The 20,785-nt window shown below is 37.5% G+C and overlaps 1 protein-coding gene across 1 annotated transcript in view; it reads right to left on the reverse strand.

Annotated features, from left to right (window-relative positions):
• The window catches only part of elp5 (elongator acetyltransferase complex subunit 5), a 46,244-nt gene that overhangs the window by 20,786 nt on the left and 4,673 nt on the right, over positions 1-20,785 (reverse strand). Inside the window, exon 2 of the mRNA XM_028798442.2 lies at positions 4,904-4,964. Within this exon, the coding sequence (XP_028654275.1) occupies positions 4,904-4,964 (61 nt within the window). The remainder of the gene's footprint in view (positions 1-4,903; positions 4,965-20,785) is intronic.

Consider the following 20,785-nt stretch of genomic DNA (forward strand, 5'->3'; position numbering starts at 1 on the left):
TCCTCTTTGTAAATCCTACCTAAATTTGGGACAATAATCTGTAAGCAGCAAACTAAAAAGGAATTATTTTGCGGTAGCATGAGCAATATCTTCAAAGACACAGTTCATCTTGAAAAGAAATATAATTTCTTAATTTTCTTTTTTTCGAGTTTGATGAGTGGCCTGGTAGTCAGGAGGACTTACAGGTATGAAAGGGCCGTACAGTGCAGAGGCAGGGTTCAGCAAGGCCATAGGAAAGGACAGTATACACTGGCAGGGATATATGCTGTCAGCTCACTACCAAAGGAAAGGCAGAGGATGGAGGCATGATTCGTTGGTACAAGGTATGTCTCAAAAGTGCTTGTGGCAAAGGCCCCCAAGAAGGGGATGGAAGAGAGAGAAGGACAATCAAGCAGGTGTCAAAGATACCTCACCTACCCTATAATGCGAGACGAAATGCCAGCAAAATCAACACTTTCTAACAAACAGAAGGTACACATCTCTAGGTGGAGGAGGTCATGTATGGGGCTATGCTGCCTCTCTGATTGGATAAATATCAAAGAAGCAGTCTTGATGACCTGTCTTTTTAAAAGCAATGGAAGGCTCATTGTTGCAGGGACATCAGTCACCCCTAGAGATAGATCTGAACCTGTGTCTTGGGATACAAACTGGAAGGATCCCCTGGGTTTAGAAGTAATTCATGGACATGGCCAGAACAAACCCTGATTGGGGTTTAAAGGTTCCTCATAGACAGTCCTTCACTCGAAAGAGACGGAAAGAAAGAAACACTGAAGGTGCTGTACTTTGTGCTGAACAGCTAGGTGAGACACTCCAAAAGGTAACATGGTGTTAATGCCTCACTTGCCTGTTGATGTGCACATGTAACATCTGTAATTTGGTTATTATTTCTGTAGTAGTTTTGTTAAAATCACTATAATTGAATTCTGTGGCATTCTGAATATCTCTGGGATTTGGGGAAGCTGTAGTTTGTAGTTTGACAGGTCAGGGATTTGTATCCCACCACAGAGATATACATATCATGTGTAAAAATGGCTAATGTGTGCCATGGAAAGGAAGTCCACTCAGACATATTTCATCCATGTTTAAAAAGACTTTAAATATTGTTTCTGGAAGGATTACTTAGGCATACCCATATCTCTAAAACCTTGTGTTAGGTTAATTGGCAATTCTAAATTGGTCCTTTCAAAAGTTGCATCCAATGTTACTGCTGTGAAGTTGAGGCCCAGACATAGCGAAAAGGTTTGAGGCCTCCAAAAGTAGCCACAAAGCAGAAGTGGACATTCACTGGTCAGCTCAGAAGAAGCTCACCCCTGACTAGTTTGTCCTTATTGCATACTTTCTGTCTTTGGCCTAAACAAGCTCAAAATAGGGAAACTGGCCTTTAAAGTTAAAAAGGGCTCCTTAAAGTCCCAAAATATGCAAAATGCCCTACAAGGGGATTTAAATGTGAAAACTGCAGCCTGAAGTCTTCTAAGCAAAGACTCTTTATCAATGAATATATTTGCTCACAAAAAATAAACAATAACAAAAAATGCTCAAGATGAGCAAAAAGGAGTTACCTAAAAGGCAGCCCCTGGTAACCAAATCCTAATCCAAAAATCAAAGAGAATAGTCCAAAAACCATCAGAGCACTAAATAGCTTGAAAAAAAAGACATAATTCCAAAAAAAAACAAACAAAAAAAACAATAATATCTATAAAAGATTCCAAGGAGTTTCAATGCAGTACTGCCTGAGATCATCTTTCCTGGGACTTAAACAGCTAAAGGGAGGTACTCTCTTGAGAGTACCACTCACAGAACACATAGAATGTAAGCACATTTAGAGTGACAGAACACAATTACACAACAATAAATAAAATAAAAATAACAAAGACACGAAAAATAATAATTCAGATTTAATAATAATAGAAAAGCAGACAAAAAACAAGCCAAGGCTATACTTCAACAATTATTAGAATATACTGTAAAAAACCTCACTGCAGAACTAAAATGGATAAGAACATTGAACAAGATATGGATGGATAGATTATCAGTCATCAAATTCATTCTTCATATCTGATTTAAGGGTCTATGGAAGCCAGAGCCTGTCCTTTCTGCACTGGGTAAAAGGCAGTTTGCCAGTCCACCACAGAACACACTCAAGCCATTTCCATTAATGATAGGAGTGACTTCCTAACAAAAGGTACAAACTTTTGAAATTTGAGAAACAAAAAAAAACAAAAAAAAAACTTAAAAGCATTCATAAACTTTCAAAATCAACTATATTAAAACAGAGAAATATTCCAAGTGACCAAATTACTGATTTAACTTTTTCAAATCTATCTTGAAAGGTTATTTAATCTTGTATAATTTCCTCTTTTACTAATCAAATAGCTGCTCCTGACAGCAGATTCATAATACGTTATTGAAATTCCAGCAGACAACTCATAATTAGATAGGCTGCATGTACAAATGTCTGACAAACTATCTCACATCCACCTGCTACTTCTAGTTGTACTAGCTAAGGTAAATGCTCTTTGCAATCATAAAAGTTAAAAAAAAGCACACAAGGAAAGTAAAAAGTCAATTATGTAGACCTGGGTTAGACAGAAACAGAGCTCCATAAGCAGGAAAGATCCCCACAATTGCATCATCTACAGATAACAACTCTACATTTCACTGATGGCTATAATTTACTGGCAAAGTACCACAATCACCTACTATCCATCATGGTACATTGCAAACAAAAAGTTTACCTTGACATTTCAACAATGATCTTAACTCTCCATCAGGTACTTGTTTCCAAATGTTAAATTTATGTAATATGAACTACAATTAGCCATAGTTTAATATGAATACTTGTTATAAAATATTTAATAAATAAAAATGTGGTATTTGTCTCCTTTCTTTCAAAACAGTTAACTAATACCCTAACCTATCTGATAATCATGTTATGTATGTTTTCTACTGTTTCATTTTAATTTCACAATCAGATATTTCTGAAACTGTGTTAGCTGAAAGGCAATGTATGCTAAAGAGCATCTGAATGTGTTTTACTTATTGCACTTTCAGTTTTCTCTTGATCATCTTTTACCATGTCTGTGATAAGAACATATATTCTTCCCTCAATATAGCACCCAGAATGTAAGATCATAAATAATTATTTACAATTTATAAAACTAATTACCTCCAACTTCATTTTGTTGCCACTAACAAAGAACATGGAAAGTAAGTTTATGAAACTGCAACTTCTATTGCTTCAAAAAGGACTAAGTTTGGAGGTCCTTTTTTTGATTTTTTTCTGGTGCCTCGTTGGCTCCAATTGTAAGCCACTAAGGAAGGAGCATTTATTCTTTATTAGGACAATAAGAATGGGCCATTCAGCCCAGCAAACATGAAAATTCTTTTCACCTAGATTGTCTAAAATAACATCGAGATCTGAAGTTCCCTAAAATCCTCCTCTCCACTACACTACTTGGTAATTTGTTCAATGTGTCTGTGGTTCTTTGCATGAAGAAAAAGTTTCTAACAATTGTGAGGAACCTGCCCTTAACACGTTTCTAACCATTTCCCTGTGTTCTTGTTGAATAATCTATACTGTATTTATAAAAGTTAATGTATGTGTGTGTGTGTGTGTGTGTGTGAATGTATGTTCCAGCATCACTTCCGAAAGGCTGGAGCGATTTTCATGAAGCTTGGTACACATGTTTCTCATTGGTTGACTAAAAATATTGTAGGATGAAATCAACCCTAACCCACCCCCTTCTGGGTAGGGTGGGCGGTGAACTTGCTGTTTTGTATGCATGTTAATCATCCAGTTGACACTCGGAAATGACCAACCGGGGGTGAACTGGAGGTGACTGCCAGCATTCTTTATGTTTGAGCACCACCGTGCCCCCGTTGCTTTTGAAATTAAATAGAGTTGGCTGGTTCGGAGCATCAACTGGATGATAACATACATACAAGACCGCAAGACGAACACATTAGTGAGTCTTCATTGTTTGTTAATTTATTTTTACTTTTAAAATTCAGTTTTTTTTAATTATATTTTTCTCACACAATTAAAAAAAAAAAACACTTTATTTTCCTCCCGGGCAACGCCAGGTACTTCATTTCAGCTAGTTTATTTTAAACTAACAGCTGGGATCAACTGTACTAATTTCATTTATAATTTTGAACCCTTTAATCATGCCACCTCTTAATCTTCATTTGCTTTACATGAAAATGTTAAACTCCTTTAACTTCTCCATCCTGGAATCAGCCTAGTCATTCTCCTCTTGACTTTTTCTAGTGCTGGTATATCTTTTTTGTAATATGGAGACCAAAACTGCAAACAGTACTTCACTAGTGCATTATATACCTTGAGCTACATAACCTAACATCCTATAACTTGACACTTCTGTATGCTGTCTGAATTTAGATAGCAATGAGTCCACTATGACTCCCACATCCTTCTCGTAAGGGTTACTTTCAACTGTCAGACCACCCATTGCATATTCAAATCTAACATTTCTACTTTCTACATCTAATACTGTACATTTACTTTCTTTACATTCCATCTGCCACAAACTTGCCCAAGTTGCTCTATAACAATTTAAATGATTCTACATTATCTTTCCTGCTAAATAGTTTGGTATCATATGCACACTAAACAAGCTTATTAATTTTATTTTTGCCCAGATTGCTTATATATATTAAAAAAGTAGCAGCCCCAATGCTGATTTAATGTATAAATATAGCTTCACTTAACAATGCATGTTTCCATGGAACAATTAATGCATGTAACATTTATGAAAAAATAACTGACTTAAAAATAGTGAATGCATCTTTTAACAAAGGAATAGGTATGACTTATAATAAAAAAACAAATTCGCATGAAACAAAAATTAATAGAACAAAGAGAACTTAATAATACTGTACTTACCGAAGCAGTGCAGCTTTGATAAAACTCTTCAGCAGGCCACGACCACCGCATTGAACACAGTCTGAAAAGTAAAACAGAGCAGGTTGTAGCTTTGCACTACAGGAAAAAAAAGACATTTGTGAATCAATTAGAATTATTTGTATTCCTGCATTAATGTGATATAAATTGGATCTGATATTTATCCAAGTGCTAATAATTCGTAAAGAAAAGCAGGCAGTGTGGTGTAGTGGATATCTAACTGGATTTAAAACCACTATGTTTCCACTTTAATTCGAAGTGGTGTGGCCCTGAGCAAGTTACTTAACCTGCCTGTTCCAGCTGTAAAAAAATATACAGAAAGTAAACAGTCATCTAAAGAAAATGTACCTGTAAAGCATCTTGATCTCTACAGAAGGGTGCTATATAAAAAAGATTGTTAGTATGTGAATAAATAAATGGGATTTCCTCTAATTTTCTTTTTCAAAAACGTGTGTGCGTTATGGTAACTAGCAACTCTAAATTGACTCTATACAAGTGAATGTGGGTGTGCGCATCAGCGTGCCCTGAAATGGTCTGGTACCCTTTTCAATAATGTTTTCTACTTTGCACTTGCTTCAGAGAGAAGAGTGAGTTTTACGCAGCTACACAAAGCACTCCAGAGAGGAGGAGCTACATCTTACCAAACGTTTGAGAGTTTTCAACTGCATGTAATGGGTCCAACCACTGTATTTCTGTCAGTACGTACAGTATACGATTGTGCTGATCTAAACTGTTAGGTTAACAACCCTCTAACATTTTTTTCACTCCGAGAACTAGATCTAGTTATGTTCAAAAGTATGGGCATCCCATCTCACTATGTTTATTTCACTGAACATCAAAATAACTTCCCAGTCACTCAAAGCTTTTCAGATTACTTTTCAAACACATTACTTCTGATATAAGATGAAGGTGACTAGTTACACTTCATGATCATGACTTCATTGAGAGTAGTGATGTGGTGCATGTTAGTCAGACAACAAGGCTAGAACTTCACTGTGTTCTGTACAAGTGGCAATAAACCTGACCTTGAACTATGAATTTCTTTGAATTGAGCAATTAAGGTACAGACTTGATTTTATGTTTGGGATCATTATCTAAAAGCACAACTGAAGGTTCCTTCAGGATCATCTAATTGATGCATGGCCTAACATTACACCAACAGAAAGCAAAATTAATAATTCCCTTCAGATGGCCACTCACATCAAGCAAGAGTATGAACTTTAAGAGAGTAATACTGAAAACTCCTATAACTTGCTTGCACAGTTTAATCAGGCATTTAACATTGTATTAAATGTGACTTCTAGTTTGTGTTTTGGCTTTGGTACTTTGGTTTATTGAGTAATATATTTTACTGACCTTGGCTATGGCTATCTTTGAATTTTACCTGTAAAGACTTATTTAGGCATTTCTGCTACTTAATATAAAAATCCTTCCTGACTGGACTTCTTACATGCCAATGAAAACACAACCTACAGATAGATGCCTTCCGAATGGCAAATTGTGTAACAGCACTTATTGTTCAACTGTATTACACTGTACATTTCTATCATAATGTAGAGAAAAACAGTAATTATCAAAGGAAGACAGACCAACTAATATAACCCTTAAATGTGAAGGCCTTTCTGTTGTGTATTGTATTCTCACACATGCCAAAAAGAGGTTACAACCACTAAACAGCTGACTGCAGTTGCTGATCTTGACACCGAGGATGTCAGATTACGCAAATAAATATTACAGGGTATGTCACATTAGGAGACTGCATGATGTCATTACAGCACACCTTCCTGTTTCTAAAACGTGATATATACCAATATACAATTTACAGCATACACCAATACCACTGGTGTAATACACAGCCAATGAGATTAATAATTTTGAAAATGATCAGACTTTGAAATCAACACAACAAATGTAACACAAAATGCTGTCAGTTATAAGAAGGAGCTTTGACATATACCTGACAAATTTTACAGCACAACTTACTGAAATTATGTCCAAATTTTATTAAAAATATGTAAACTACAGCCCTTTTTTGACATTTTATTAATACTAAGAGAAATTGCATTTCTAATTTTGGCATGCTGGATAGCTTTGTATTAGACAAAATGCAAAAACCAAAGAACAAAAATTGCTTAATATAGCACCATATTACATTAAAATCCATCCGAAATGCACTTTACAAGTTGAGATATTTAATAGAACTGTTTAAGGTAATTTTTTTCATTTGGATCACAGTGCCTTGCATATATGCACAATGGGTGGAAACTTAACTCACAAATTATCAAACTACACTGCCTTCCTTAAAACACCAAATATTAATTTGTCATCCTCTAAGACAATAGCACCAATGTATTTTCTTTATTCCTTAAACTGTAGTTTCTGTAGATTTCTTTGGTTTCTTTTGTGTTTGAATCTTTCCAGATTTGTTTCTAAGCTACATGAGTGATATGCTGTTTGCAAATGCCTTGCCACAGTAATAAGTGGATAATGCTTGAGATGATTCGATTATACACAGATTGAATCACTTATGCTTTTAAAAAAGTAAACAGACAGACATTGTTAGGTGAAAATGCAAACAGAGAGACTCAATAGGGATGTGTGAGAACTACTCTGAAATAACAAACACATGAAAGATGATAACACAAAATTAATAAAAACAACAATAATAATAATTCTTTACATTTATATAGTGCTTTTCTCACTACACAAAGTGCTTCAATGAGTGGAGACCTACTTCAACCACCACTAATGTGTAGCACCCACCTGGATAATGCGACGGTAGCCATTTTTGTGCCAGTACACTCACCACACATGAGCTATTAGATGGTGAGGTGGTGAGAGAAATTAGGGGGCCAGAATGACAAGGCAATGGCGGGCAATTTAGCCTGGACATCAGGATACATTCTACTCTTTACAAAGGATATCCAGGGATCTTTTAAGACCACAGAGTGTCTGGACTTAATTTTTACGTCTGATCTGAAGGACTGCGCCATTTTAACACCACAATGTTCCCAATCACTGCACTGGGGTATTGGGATGCATATTCAGACAACAGGGTAAGCACCCCCTGCTGGACTCGCCAACTCCTGTTCTAGCAACATCCCAAGCTTTTTTTTAGTACTGGTCAGGCCCAAACCATGCTTAACTTCAGGTGGATGACCTGTTCTGAAGTGCATGTGGTATGGCTGAATACAACATTAAATACACATACATTCTCACTGATACATAACAAGATACTATTATACTGTCTTGGGAGGCAATGATAGTAAATGCATCCTGTAATGCAATTATTATTTTAACTTTTTAGTCCTGTCCTAACTGCAGGTACCAAATTTATATGATGTATGCGTATTTGGGTATGAAGATTTCACTACTGATTTACAAAATTAACAGAGATTTAGTTAAGTAAGGAGATAACTTTGACCCACAGCTGTCCCTGTTCGGACAGTTTGTTGCAAATATTGAAATTATTTATTTCTTTAATTTAATAGCAACGTTTGGAAAAAATTTTACATTTTTGGCTTTATAATTTCTACACTGAACTTTAATATAAACCATCCAGATTTTAACTGACACTACTTAATTCTGTTTTAGTGACAAGGGGAGCTGGAGCCTATCTCTGCAGTTTTGGCTGCAATGCATGGATTGACACAGTTTTGCGAGCGGTATGAAGGTAGGAGATAAAGGGACTGTGTGAGGTATGACACAGTTGTTAACTTCTTTTCCCTCTTTGAACCCAGAATGGGGGAAAGTGGCCAGGAGGACCTCTGAAGTCATTTCCCCTCAGAGCATGGAAGTCCTGCCCCTTCCACCTTGTCCACTATTTAAATGAAAGCCAGAAAAGAAATCAGAGGTTGGTGGAGAACCAGATTCTGACAAAGGCAGCCCTTTGTCCTCTAGTGTTCCATAATGTGTGGCCAGAGGGTGCCTCCAGTGCTCTGAAGGGACTGTTTTAGCACTACAGACTGGGACATTTTCAAACAAGCAGCCACTTACAATGACCACACAGACATTGAGGAGTATATTGAGGTGGTTACAGCATTCATTGCAAAATGTACTGATGATGTCACCCATTACAAAAATATCGTGCTAACCAGAAGCCATGGCTGACAGGAGAGGTCCACCGGCTTCTGAGGATCTGTGATGCAGCCTTTAGGGCCAGTGACACTGCAGGACTAGCAACAGCCAGAGTCAACCTGTCCCGTGGCATCAGGGAAGCAGAAAAGCAGTACAGCAAGAAAATATCTGGACACTTTAGTAACACCAGAGATGCACAGTCTCTCTGGCATGGCATCCAAACCCTCACTATTTACAAACCCCCACCACAGACCTGTGAAGGTGACATCACACTGCTTAACTGCCTAAATGACTTCTTTGGCCAGTTCAAGACACAAAAGAGCTCACCAGCATGGAAAACCATTTCCCCCAGCCAGCGTGAAGAGAACCCTCTCTAGGATCAACCTACGCAAGGCAGTCGGACCAGACAACATACCTGGTCGTGCTTTGAAGAATTGTGCTGAGGAGCTCAAGGATGTCCTTGCTGACATCTTCAATATCTCCCTGGACCAAGCTGTTGTTCCCACATGTTTTAAAGTCACAACCATAATTCCTGTTCCTAAGAAGCCCCTCCCATCTAGCTATAATGACTATTGGCCCATAGCACTGACTTCCACCATCATGAAATGCTTTGAGCGGCTGGTTATGCAGAGCATTAAGTCCATTCTTCCCCCCTCCCATGACCTGTTTCAGTTTGCATATAGGTCAAACAGGTCCAAAGAGGATGCCATTTCTGCTGCTCTCCTTCCAGCCCTCACCCATGTGGACTCAAAGAACTCCTATGTGCGAATGTTGTTCTTAGATTTTAGTTCAGCATTCAACACAATCATTCCCCAGCAGCTAATACAAAAACTCAGCCATTTGGGACTCAAGACTTCTCTCTGCAACTGGGTGTTGGACTTTCTTACAGAGAGGCCACAAAATGTGCGGGTCTGCAATAACACCTCTAAGACAATCACGTTGAGCACAGGGGCCCCACAAGGGTGTGTGCTCAGCCTGTTGCTCTTTACCCTGCTGACCCACGACTGTGTACCAATCTACAGTTCCAATCACATTGTCAAGTTTGCGGACGATACAACCGTGGTTGGCCTCATCACCAACAATGATGAAGCCAACTACAGGAACGAGGTGAGTCAACTGGTCCAGTACTGTAAAGACAACAATCTCGTCCTGAATGTGGGAAAGACCAAAGATATTGTGGTCGATTTCAGGAGAGGTCATTCACATCACCCCCCACTGACAATCGACGGTGCAGCTGTGGAAAGAGTAAGTAGCACCAAGTTCCTGGGGACGTACATCTCCGAGGATCTATCCTGGTTAGATAACACCACATCCCTGGCCAAGAAAGCTCATTCACGCCTCTACTTTCTACGCAAACTGAGGAGAGCACAAGTTCCACTCCCCATCATGTGCTCTTTCTACCAGGGCACAATCAAGAGCATCCTCACCAGCTGCATCTCTGTGTGGTATGGAAGCTGCACTGCCTCCTGTAGGAAGTCCTTGCAACGCATAGTGGATGCGGCCAGTAAGATCATTGGTGCCCCACTGCCCTCCCTCAAGGACATGTTCCACACCCGTCTCGCCCGTAGGGCCATCACCATTGCTGATAACTTCTCCCACCCCTTTCACTCCCTTTTTTGCCTCCTCCCCTCAGGGAAAAGTTACTGGAGCCTCTGGGGCCGCTCCACAAGACTGTCTAACAGCGTCATCCACCAAGCTGTCAGGATGCTGACCTCTGCCCACATCCTTTCCCCCCCTGCCCTTGGACCGTAAGAAGAGTCACTATCTACCAAGTACCCTACCTCAGCTGGTATTATATAAAGACTCAACATTACATCTGCTGCTAACTGTTTGTCTTTTTGTACATCTCATAAGCTACCCCATAATGCACCTTCTCATTTTTTTTTTTTTTTTTTTTTACTGTAATTGGCTTTTGCACGAATGACTACTGCACATTGTATACAGGTCTACTTACAAGTTCTAATATTATTCATCTTATATGTTATACTTTTAAAATTTTATATTTTATTGTACTATGAAGATGAGAGAGAAACAGTGTTTCAATTCTCCTGTATGTTCTGCACATATAGTGAATTGACAATAAAAATTTGATTTGATTGATTTGATGTTAAACAAGGTGGGCACTGCCCATTTTGCTGGGCTTTTTTAGTGGCACACAAGACCTGCTAATACAGCAGATGCAGAAATCCAAGTGCACCCCAGCCCACCTGCATTCCTGAGTGAATACTAAAGTGAATGGCTGACCTGGGGTTCTATCTAATAACACTTTGGTGAGCACCACACTTCACCTGATGCCAAAGGTGCAAATCAGAGTTTAGCTGACACCTCTGAAGAGCCCAAATAGACTTTCATTTTAAGCTTGTAATTGCAAACTAAACTCTAGCTGGATGTGATGGACAAAATAAGGCACATATAAGCAGGCACTGGATCTATAACTGGAAATGAATTTGATTAAATCACCAAAAGTTACGCCTCCTCTCAAAACTATCTCCATTCATCCCCTCTGTCTCTTTGTGGGAAGCTGAAAGCTGACAATTCATTCTCTTTGGGCTGAAAAGCCACCAACTGTCTGCAGAGCCTTGGAGCTGGACACCCTGAATCAGCTCTAAGATCTACTCTGCCAAGCCTAGCTCTGTGCCAGTAACTGTGCCCAATCTGAAATGTCCGAGAAGCAGCCATTACTTCAAGAAGGGAAATTCAGCTTCTTCTCTCTTGGACCAGAAAGAGTAATGCTTTCCCTGTGATGTTACAGAGAACACAGCAAAGAGCCAAACAGTGCTCTTAGGCAGCATCACATCACACCACAGACAAAGGACAATATACCAAAGAAAAACAGTGTACTCCAACACAAGAAAAGTTCTCCACTTGAACAGAGAGAAAGGTAAGTTAGGCAAAATAAAGATGGAGCCTTACCAAATTAACAAAGTCAAACTGATAATTAACATCAGTCCTTTTTTTCTTCACACTTCTTTGCATTTTCCTACAACAGAGTTCATGGGAGGCACCTTATTCTGGACCCCAGGCTTATCTTACACATTTTCTAAGCAGCATGGATATTAGATTGGGAATCCATAATGGATCCCAACACTTTATCTGTGTGGTTTCTATTTTGTTACAGAGGACATCAGCATAATTTGAATCTTGTTTATATTAATTCTTCTACTCATTTGTTTAACCCACATCCCAGCAACATTAGATTCAGGGCAGGAACTGGCACTCATGAACATACACTTACAGCATACATTTTCTAAACCCATGTATCCAGAAATGGACCACCTGGTAGCTAGAGCTTATCCCAGCAAGCAACAGGTTCTGACAGAAACACCACCTGGTCAGGGTGCCATCCTAAGGTGAAAACATACACTCTCACCCCACACCCACACACTAGGGCCAAATGTTGCATTGGTAATACATCTAACTTTCATGTCTTTTGATAGTGGGAGGAAACAGGAGCACCCAGGGAAAACTCCAGCAAACATTGGGTAAGACATGCCAACTCCATAAAGGGAGCAACAGGATGCAAGGCCCAGTGTCCATACTGTAAGGCAGCAGCACTACCACTGTGTTATGTATAACCTACACTTCAGCTTTGACTATAAAATATATTTAATAAGAAACTTTATGACAATTGAGAATTTTGTATGTATCACTTAAATGTCTTTATTTAGACAAAGAATTCTAAAATGTGAAAGTAAATGCAAACCTCTAAAGACTCTTCAAGATGAATTACAAATTAAAAACAGAACTGAATAAGAATCCCCCACTTTGCTTTGACATGCCTAAATAATCTCTGGTGTAATCAACCAGAAGTCGTATAACTATCTGAATTGTCTCCATCTGTGGGTAGAAAATGCACCTCCCACGAGCTCCGGTTAATCACACCTGCCTCTGGGGAGTCCCACAGTTAGTTAATGCATCGCCTAACAAAAATTAGAATATGAAGACAGAATAATATTCTGAGATGTTGCTATGGACGGCAATAATAAGAAGAATGGTATTAAAAAAAGGTACAAGACAATGAAAACCTCACAAATCAATAAAATATGGGACAGATGTGAATCTGTAAAACAGGGCACCCTCCAAACCAAGTATCTATTATAGAAGATCCCTAGATAAAGAGGCCACTGGACTCTCTATAAAAATGAGCGTTGGAGAATGGAGAAACAGTACATATGACAGTCATTACCAAAGTGCTTAAGAAGTCTGGGCTTAAAACTGATAAAACTTAAAAAAAAAAAAATACACATCACTTTGACAACAGTTTGTCAGAAGCCTATGAGAGACTCAGATTCTGTATTTTGAGCAGACTGCAACTGATCTACCTCCTAACAGGATGAAAAGTGCTACATTTGTCAGAATTACTACAACACACATCATTCTAAGTACACAGAATCTACCATAAAGCATGTGGAAATAATTGCTACCCCAGACGTTGAAGACTTGTAATGCTAGAAAACAAAATTAAGGCAGCAAATTACAGTACTATCCTAAAATGCTACATATAGGTCTGTTTTCTGATGACAAGAAAGAAAATACCATCATGAAGATACCAAGTCTGGCAGTCATGTGTGATTTGGGCACAGTGCAGCTAAAACAACAGCACAAAGCAGTGTACTTTATAAGCTTGTACAATAAGGTTCAAGATTTCCTCAATGTACATTTGTGAATTTAAAATGCTCTTAACAAGCAGTGCAGGCAACCAGCTTTTGAGGACTTGCCCACTGATTTACTGAGGACACCATATCTCTGTACATGAGGCAGAGAAATACATTGGCACTGGTGTACTGACAGCCTGGCAGATCATTTGGAATGCCAACTATAGTAGTGATATTTCTCCTTTCTGCTGCCAAGCGGCACAAATCCATAACAATAGGTGTGAAAGTCCTCCTATAACCATTACTGACAACACTGAATTGTATTGTCCCAGCTGTCCATAACTAATGATCAAGTGAGGAGACAACTAAGCAGGCTACACTCAGGAAAAGCTGCTGAACAAGTTGGAGTTAGTCCTTTAGTTATTAAGGTTTGTGTTGACTAACTCGGTCACCTGATAAGTCAATCATTAAGGCTGCAAAAAGTCACAGTACTGTGGAAAACATCCTGCATTATTCCTTTTCCAAAGAAGGCAAGTGCCTCTTTACCAAATGACTACAGATCAGTGGCACTGACATCTCAGCCCTGAAAACCTTTGTGAGGCTGGCCCTGGACTATACGGGTCCTCTTCTAGTAGATCACCTGGACCTGCTGCAGTTTGTCTAGTGGATAAAGATTGGAGAGGAGGATACAATTATCCATCTGCTTCACAAGGCTTATTCTCATCTGGACAAAGCTGGCAGCACTGTAAGGACTATGTTTTGTGATTTCTCCAGTGTCTTCAGTACCATCCAGACATCCCCATCAAGAGGTAAGCTCAGACATATGCAGGTGGGTGAACCTATGGTGTCCTGGATAATGTGTTGGACAGACTGCAGTTTATGAAACTCAAGGAGTTTGTCTCTGATACGAATTTGAGAAACACTGGAGCAGCACAGTGAACAGTTGTGTCTCCTTTTCTCTTCTCTCTGTATACCACCGACTGCAAATATAACACCAGGTCATGTCACTTGCAGAAATTCTTGGATAATTCTGCACTTGCATGGTGTATCGATATGGGGGATATGGAGAAGGACTCAGCTGGAGAACTTTCTTTCTGGGTGCAGAAAAAATTGTCTGCAACTTAACATCTGCAAAACCAAGGAAATGCCAATTGACCATAGGGCCTCTATGCCCAGTCACTATTCAGGGAATGGATGTAGAGGTCGTGCATTGCTCCATGTACTTGGGGGACCACACCAGTGACAGAGTAGGCTGGTCTCATAACATAAAGGAACCAAATAAGAAAGGGCAGAGGACTCTTTTTTTTTTTCTTAGGAGACTGTGTTCATTTAATGTACTGTATGCAGTGACATCCTTTACATATTCTACAATTCTGTGATGGCCAGTGCGATTCTCTACGCCGTGGTGTCTTAGGCTGGTAATATCACTTCAAAAGATGGCCACTGAATTAACAAGTTAATTTAAAAAAACAGGCTCAGTTATGGGATGCACTCTTGATTCCCTGGAGGTAGCAGAAGGGAATGAAAACAAAACTGAATGACATTATGAAAAATGCTGCACATCTTCTCTCTGACACACTAACACCGAAGACTTTCAGCCAATAAATTATTCAGTAGATGTGTATCATGAAATGCTACAGGGCTCCATTATACCAACAGCAATATGCCTTTATGATTTCTCACTCTGACTGTAATTCCTGTAGTTTTCTTTCTTTTCAATCATTCTGGTGTGTGTTCAGACATAGCGTGTATGTGTGAGTACACATATATTAGCCAAATTTCCCCATTGGGGGCACATAAAGTTATTTTGATAGTCATTTTGAATGAATGATTTATCTATCTATCAATCATACCTGTATGTCCAAAGTGGCTCAATATACCGTATTTTGGCAAACCTCCTAGTTTTATGTATATGAACAACCTGACTCCTGTCAAATGCACTCAATTACTTGAACAACAAACATACACTAGCTAAAAGAATTGCGATAGAAAATTTGTCACAATCCTAGTCTGCAGCTCAGCATTATTCCCTTCACCATGACTGCAGATATTTTAATTACACTTAACAGGGAGTTAATTTTTCATTCAAGGAAAGATTCAAGTGCATGCTTTTCATAATTTTGATTTATTTTTCCTTTCTGTTATCAGTGCAATTGCTAGGTAATAAGCACACAGATACAAATTGAACTGAATACGTAGCTCCTATTATACTCTAGACACACTACAACCTGACGTTCTATAATTGTCCATTTTTAATGAAATTTTTTATAATCACTTAATGAAGCAAGAATTTGACAAAGATAGAAATTTTTTAAAATTACAGTAAGTGTCTAAAATGAATCCAGCATGCTAAATCCACAATGACAAGGAAGAGATTAACTGATTCTCTGCACCCAACTTTCCTCTCTCATTAAATTTTAGAATCCCAGTGACGATCTCAAACATAATAAAATAAGTACACTTGCCTTTCTATAACTGATACAAGGAAAAAAGTATATTTAACATAAAATGAGTTTATCATTTCCTTCACATTACAATTGTAAGAACTGCTTCTTCGGTTGGCAGTTTAGGTTTGGAGTATTCACATTAAAAGATAAATGCTGTATTTTTTAAGTCAAAGATATTTTTCCATATTGCCAAGCATGCATTAGCTCTGAGGGCTTGCGTTGTTACACAAACTTTATAATATTTAAAATAAGTAGGTCTACTCTTCACACTTATAACTGCAATTAATGGCTAAAAAAAAGTGAAACAAAAACTTTAACAAGTTACAAATGCACCCACTTCGAAGTGGCAACTGCTGTGGTTTCAGAAAACATGTATTTCATATTTCAGAGGTATGTTAATGAAAGCAAAATGAACTAGAAATACTTATGCTTTAACAAAAATTCTTGTCACTGTCTTTCTTAATGAAAGGATGCGTGTTTATAGTGATTGGTGTGAGGGGAGGGGCTGCCACAAAGCCATTTGGATCTGCTATGGGCGTAATTTTCTGGAATTAAAGTCATATCTGTAGCTGATTAGCACAACATTGCCATTCAGCTAAAATGGTTCACAAATGTGCAAACCAAAACTAAATTGAGTAAAAAATATGCATATCGTTTCTATCAAAATAAAGTACAACTTCAACCCCATCATTCTCAACTACTTTGTTCCTAAGATTGAAAGGTTGTGATATATGCAAAAAATGAATGAGGCAAACAGACAAGCTGGAGGTCTTTACGAATAATGCTGATCTGCAGACATTATATTACGAAAACCTTATTGGGTATGCACTTTTGTAGTATGTGTGCCATCTCAGAACTGTAATCATATACACAAACACACATAAAAAGGGTAACTTGTTAACTAGAAGTGCTTTATTTGCCAACAAGTGTATATTTAAAATAGCTAATTGAAGTTAAAAATCTGTGTTTATTTTGGTTTTTCACTATTTTACACAAACAGAAGCTTAACATTAATAGTATTGTATTGTCCTATGAAAGGTATTCTAATACACTACAAACTTGAGAACACACATCTATATTTAAATTATGCGTATATTAAAATATGTAATATATGTAAAATAGTCTTATGATTCAAAATAAAACAAATCAAAGTCATCTTATTCCAGATGTACTAAACAGTATTGCTGAAATTTTCAGATCACCGTATCATTTTCACCTATCACTTCAAGGGAATAGTCCATTCATATTTTTAGTTGGATTGCTTTCATTGTCTTGAATAAAAACAGTCTTCTGTACAATGAGAAAAGGCAGCTTTTTGCTTTCAAATAGAAAAACTGAGCTTTCACATTGCTAGCATTCTTGACATTTTATGGAGAGATGAACATCATCTTCAATACTCCAGGTCACTCCCAAAAGGCATCTCAGTTATTCAAAAGTGCTACTATTTTAGATGTAGTACAGGTCTTTATGCACCACTGGAAAGAATACAGCCAACTGAAAACAATATTTGCCAAATCCAGGTTTAAGTTATTTTCACTTTTTACTTTTACTGTATGTTTATACTTAACTGTATTGCCAGTGACATCATGCATGCAAATTTTGTGTAATCATTGTTATGACAATGTGTGCTGCATCAGGATGGCCATTTTATTAAGGACCAGCTGACAGCATGTTTAACATGCACGCCTTGCTTTTTTTCTTTAAGACTTGTTTCAATCACAATCTAATTGCTTTTTAAAATTTGCAGTTCTTGTTTCTATTTTTTTAAACATTTACCTGTTTAATGATTCACATCTTCTTTGTGACAAAACCTTGCCTTTCTGACTTTTCTTCTGAATTTACCACATAAAAACACAAGACATCTTTCTTTTATGTCACTCTCTTCCCTAGAAGCTCTTCATTCTGAGTTTCTTGTTGCTTTTGTGTACATTAATATATCATCCTTAACAACTCTAATTGCTGAAAAATTATGTTATTTTTAGCAACATCAAGGATCAAGATGGAAACATTATTGTAAGAAAGTTCTGTGAATTTCATTTTAATATGCATTCAACACATGCATTTTATGATAACTGGCTCAGCATGAGTGGTGGGAAAAGTACATCTAATATTCCAAGAAATGGTATGCTAAGGAGATTCCTCACATATATACAATGCTGACTTAAAATTGTTATTAAACTTGTGTAATGTGACAGGGCCTTAACTGGATAAGTGGTTGAGGAAGCTTACTGGTCAGTGAGTGAGGAGAAAAGAAGACACTTGCTGGGCACTAATTAAATGCTGTCACATACAAAGGTGTGCTTAGGAAAGAACTTCATGGCTCATCGAGGGGTAATTTTACCCTGAGTCAAGGGTTGGCACTGTATTTTAATTCTTTTCTTCTTCCTCTAACCACAGGCGAGAAGACTGACAGCTCAAAGACCTCTGACATCACCTCCAGTTTTGGGTCACGCCGAGCCAGCCTCTTCCTGCCTGCATGGTGATAACCACCATGACCACCACCACCGCTGCCATCTTGAATCAGTCTAGCTATAGGCTTGCATGTGGAAAGATGTTTAAATCTCTTGTTATTTTGGCCAACAATTATAGGGATTATAGGGATCAAAGCTGGTGCCCCAAACTTTTATGATCTATCTTTGTATTTTGTTACAAGGCAAAATTAAAAGTTTCAAGTGAAACTGATCCAGTCATAAGACATTGTTTGCTGATCCTGCCTCATAATATTGCACAAAAGATGCAACGTCCAGTATCCCATATTTCAGTCAAATGAACTGGAAAATAGTGCACCTGTTTGTTACAATAGTGTGTGACATGACTGAATAAAGCTTTATTATCATAGAAATGTATTTATTTAATTACAAGATTACTGTTTTAATTTATTCAGTAATTTTCATTAATATTTAATAACCTTTAGAATAGGGCTACTCAATAACATCCTGGAGGGCCAAAAAGTGAAGGTTTTCACTTTAACCAGTTTCATAATTAGTTCACATTTATTTACTAGTAGAGCAATATACCTTTTTGGGGTTAAATTTAGTTAACTCACTTGTCAAGTTTCTGAAACCTTTTTCCTATTTTAGCTTTAAACAGCTGTATTTAGGTTTTAATTATTGCCCTTATCCTTAACCAGCCATCAGTTAACAATGAAGTACAAATAACAAAGGAACCACTAGCTCTCTCTAGCGTACCTCTATTTAAACCTGTGAGTGTGACCAAAACGTATCTGTGTCAATAAAATGTTTTGAAATACAGAAGAAAGAAGGGAAGGACCAAGAGGTACATATCTGTTTCAGACTACAAAACATAATGTTCTCAGAAAAAAAAACTAAAATGTGATAAAGATTTGTCTAGGAAGAATGAAAGTACAAGCAAGCCATATAATCAAATACCAGGTTTCATTATCTGCTAGACCTAATTATGAAACTAGTTGGAATGAAAACGTGCAGCCACTGTGAACCCCTAAGACCAAAATTGAGAAAGCCTGTTTTAGAATTTTTTTGTTAAAAACAGACATAACAATTTAGGTTACATAATCAAAGTCTGAAATGAGCAACATTATCATCATGTGTAATTTCGCACAGATGGTGCCAAATTTGACTACAGTGATGCTAGGTTTAGGCTTGCTAAACAACCACTGCTAAAAGTGTCTGTGAAGGGTGCTGAAATGGCCTGAAACAATTTAAAACACATTTAATTCACAAAGAGTATATCAGTGAAATTCTATGGAGATACGAAGTCTTTTCTTAGTCTTGAAATTCAGTCTATACATTATACAAACCACTTAATCTGCTAAACAACAGCACAATGTTTTAGTTTGGAAGGCAATTGTTGCAACTGTAAAAATTAAGCGAATTTAAAGCAATATGACTCTCCACAAAGGTTGAACTATAAAGCCCCTTCATCAGTGGATCCTGTAGGCAGAGTACAGTGATACTGTTTTTTTAACAGATGACTGGCTTGGGCCTCGTGGCTTGCTTGTGTTTAACAAGAGTGAAGCAAAAAGATATAAAGGGAAGTCTAATATAGCTAAAGTATGAATGTGTGACATTAAAAATAGGCATGCTACTTCATAACATCCCTCTTCATGTCAAGATGCTGCAATTCCTTTTCATTCCTTCACCACCTAGAGTTCTGGTCAGGACAAAACATGTCAATACTGATAACATTACACCTTACATGGCTCAAATATAAGGGTAACTTGTTGGATTCAGTATGATTTAGTAAGTTCACTAATTATGTTGTTATGCTGTCAGGCCCCACACCCTAGATACCTATTCAGACTGCTTACTTCATACTGAATTCATGAGAAGTTATTCTGATGTTAGCCCTCTTTCTGTGCCAAATCCTTTAATTATAATATTTTAATCATGTCTTCACATATACTTTATAAAACTGTCCTTATGAAATTACATTTTTATTCATCCACAGTTTCTCTTCTTATTTAGATAACCAAATTCAATTTTCATTTTACCGTAAGTGTAAACTTGATTTTCTTGACTTTTTCCTCACCATCTACAAAGGCTTCTCTAAAACCATTGCAAGACTAATGCACCTAACATAGCAAAATAAGCTCAAAATGTTTAGTTTAAATGTATTTCTTAAAATGTCATTTGAAATATTTGTATTCCACACACTTTTTAAATATGTAATACTACTTCAAACATGGGATTAAACCAACTCAGATACATCTGAATATTGGCTTTGACATAGTGGATCATGACATTCTCATTGGTCCACTTTAACAT

Source organism: Erpetoichthys calabaricus, chromosome 3 (genome assembly GCF_900747795.2).
Source record: "Erpetoichthys calabaricus chromosome 3, fErpCal1.3, whole genome shotgun sequence".
NCBI lineage: Eukaryota > Metazoa > Chordata > Cladistia > Polypteriformes > Polypteridae > Erpetoichthys > Erpetoichthys calabaricus.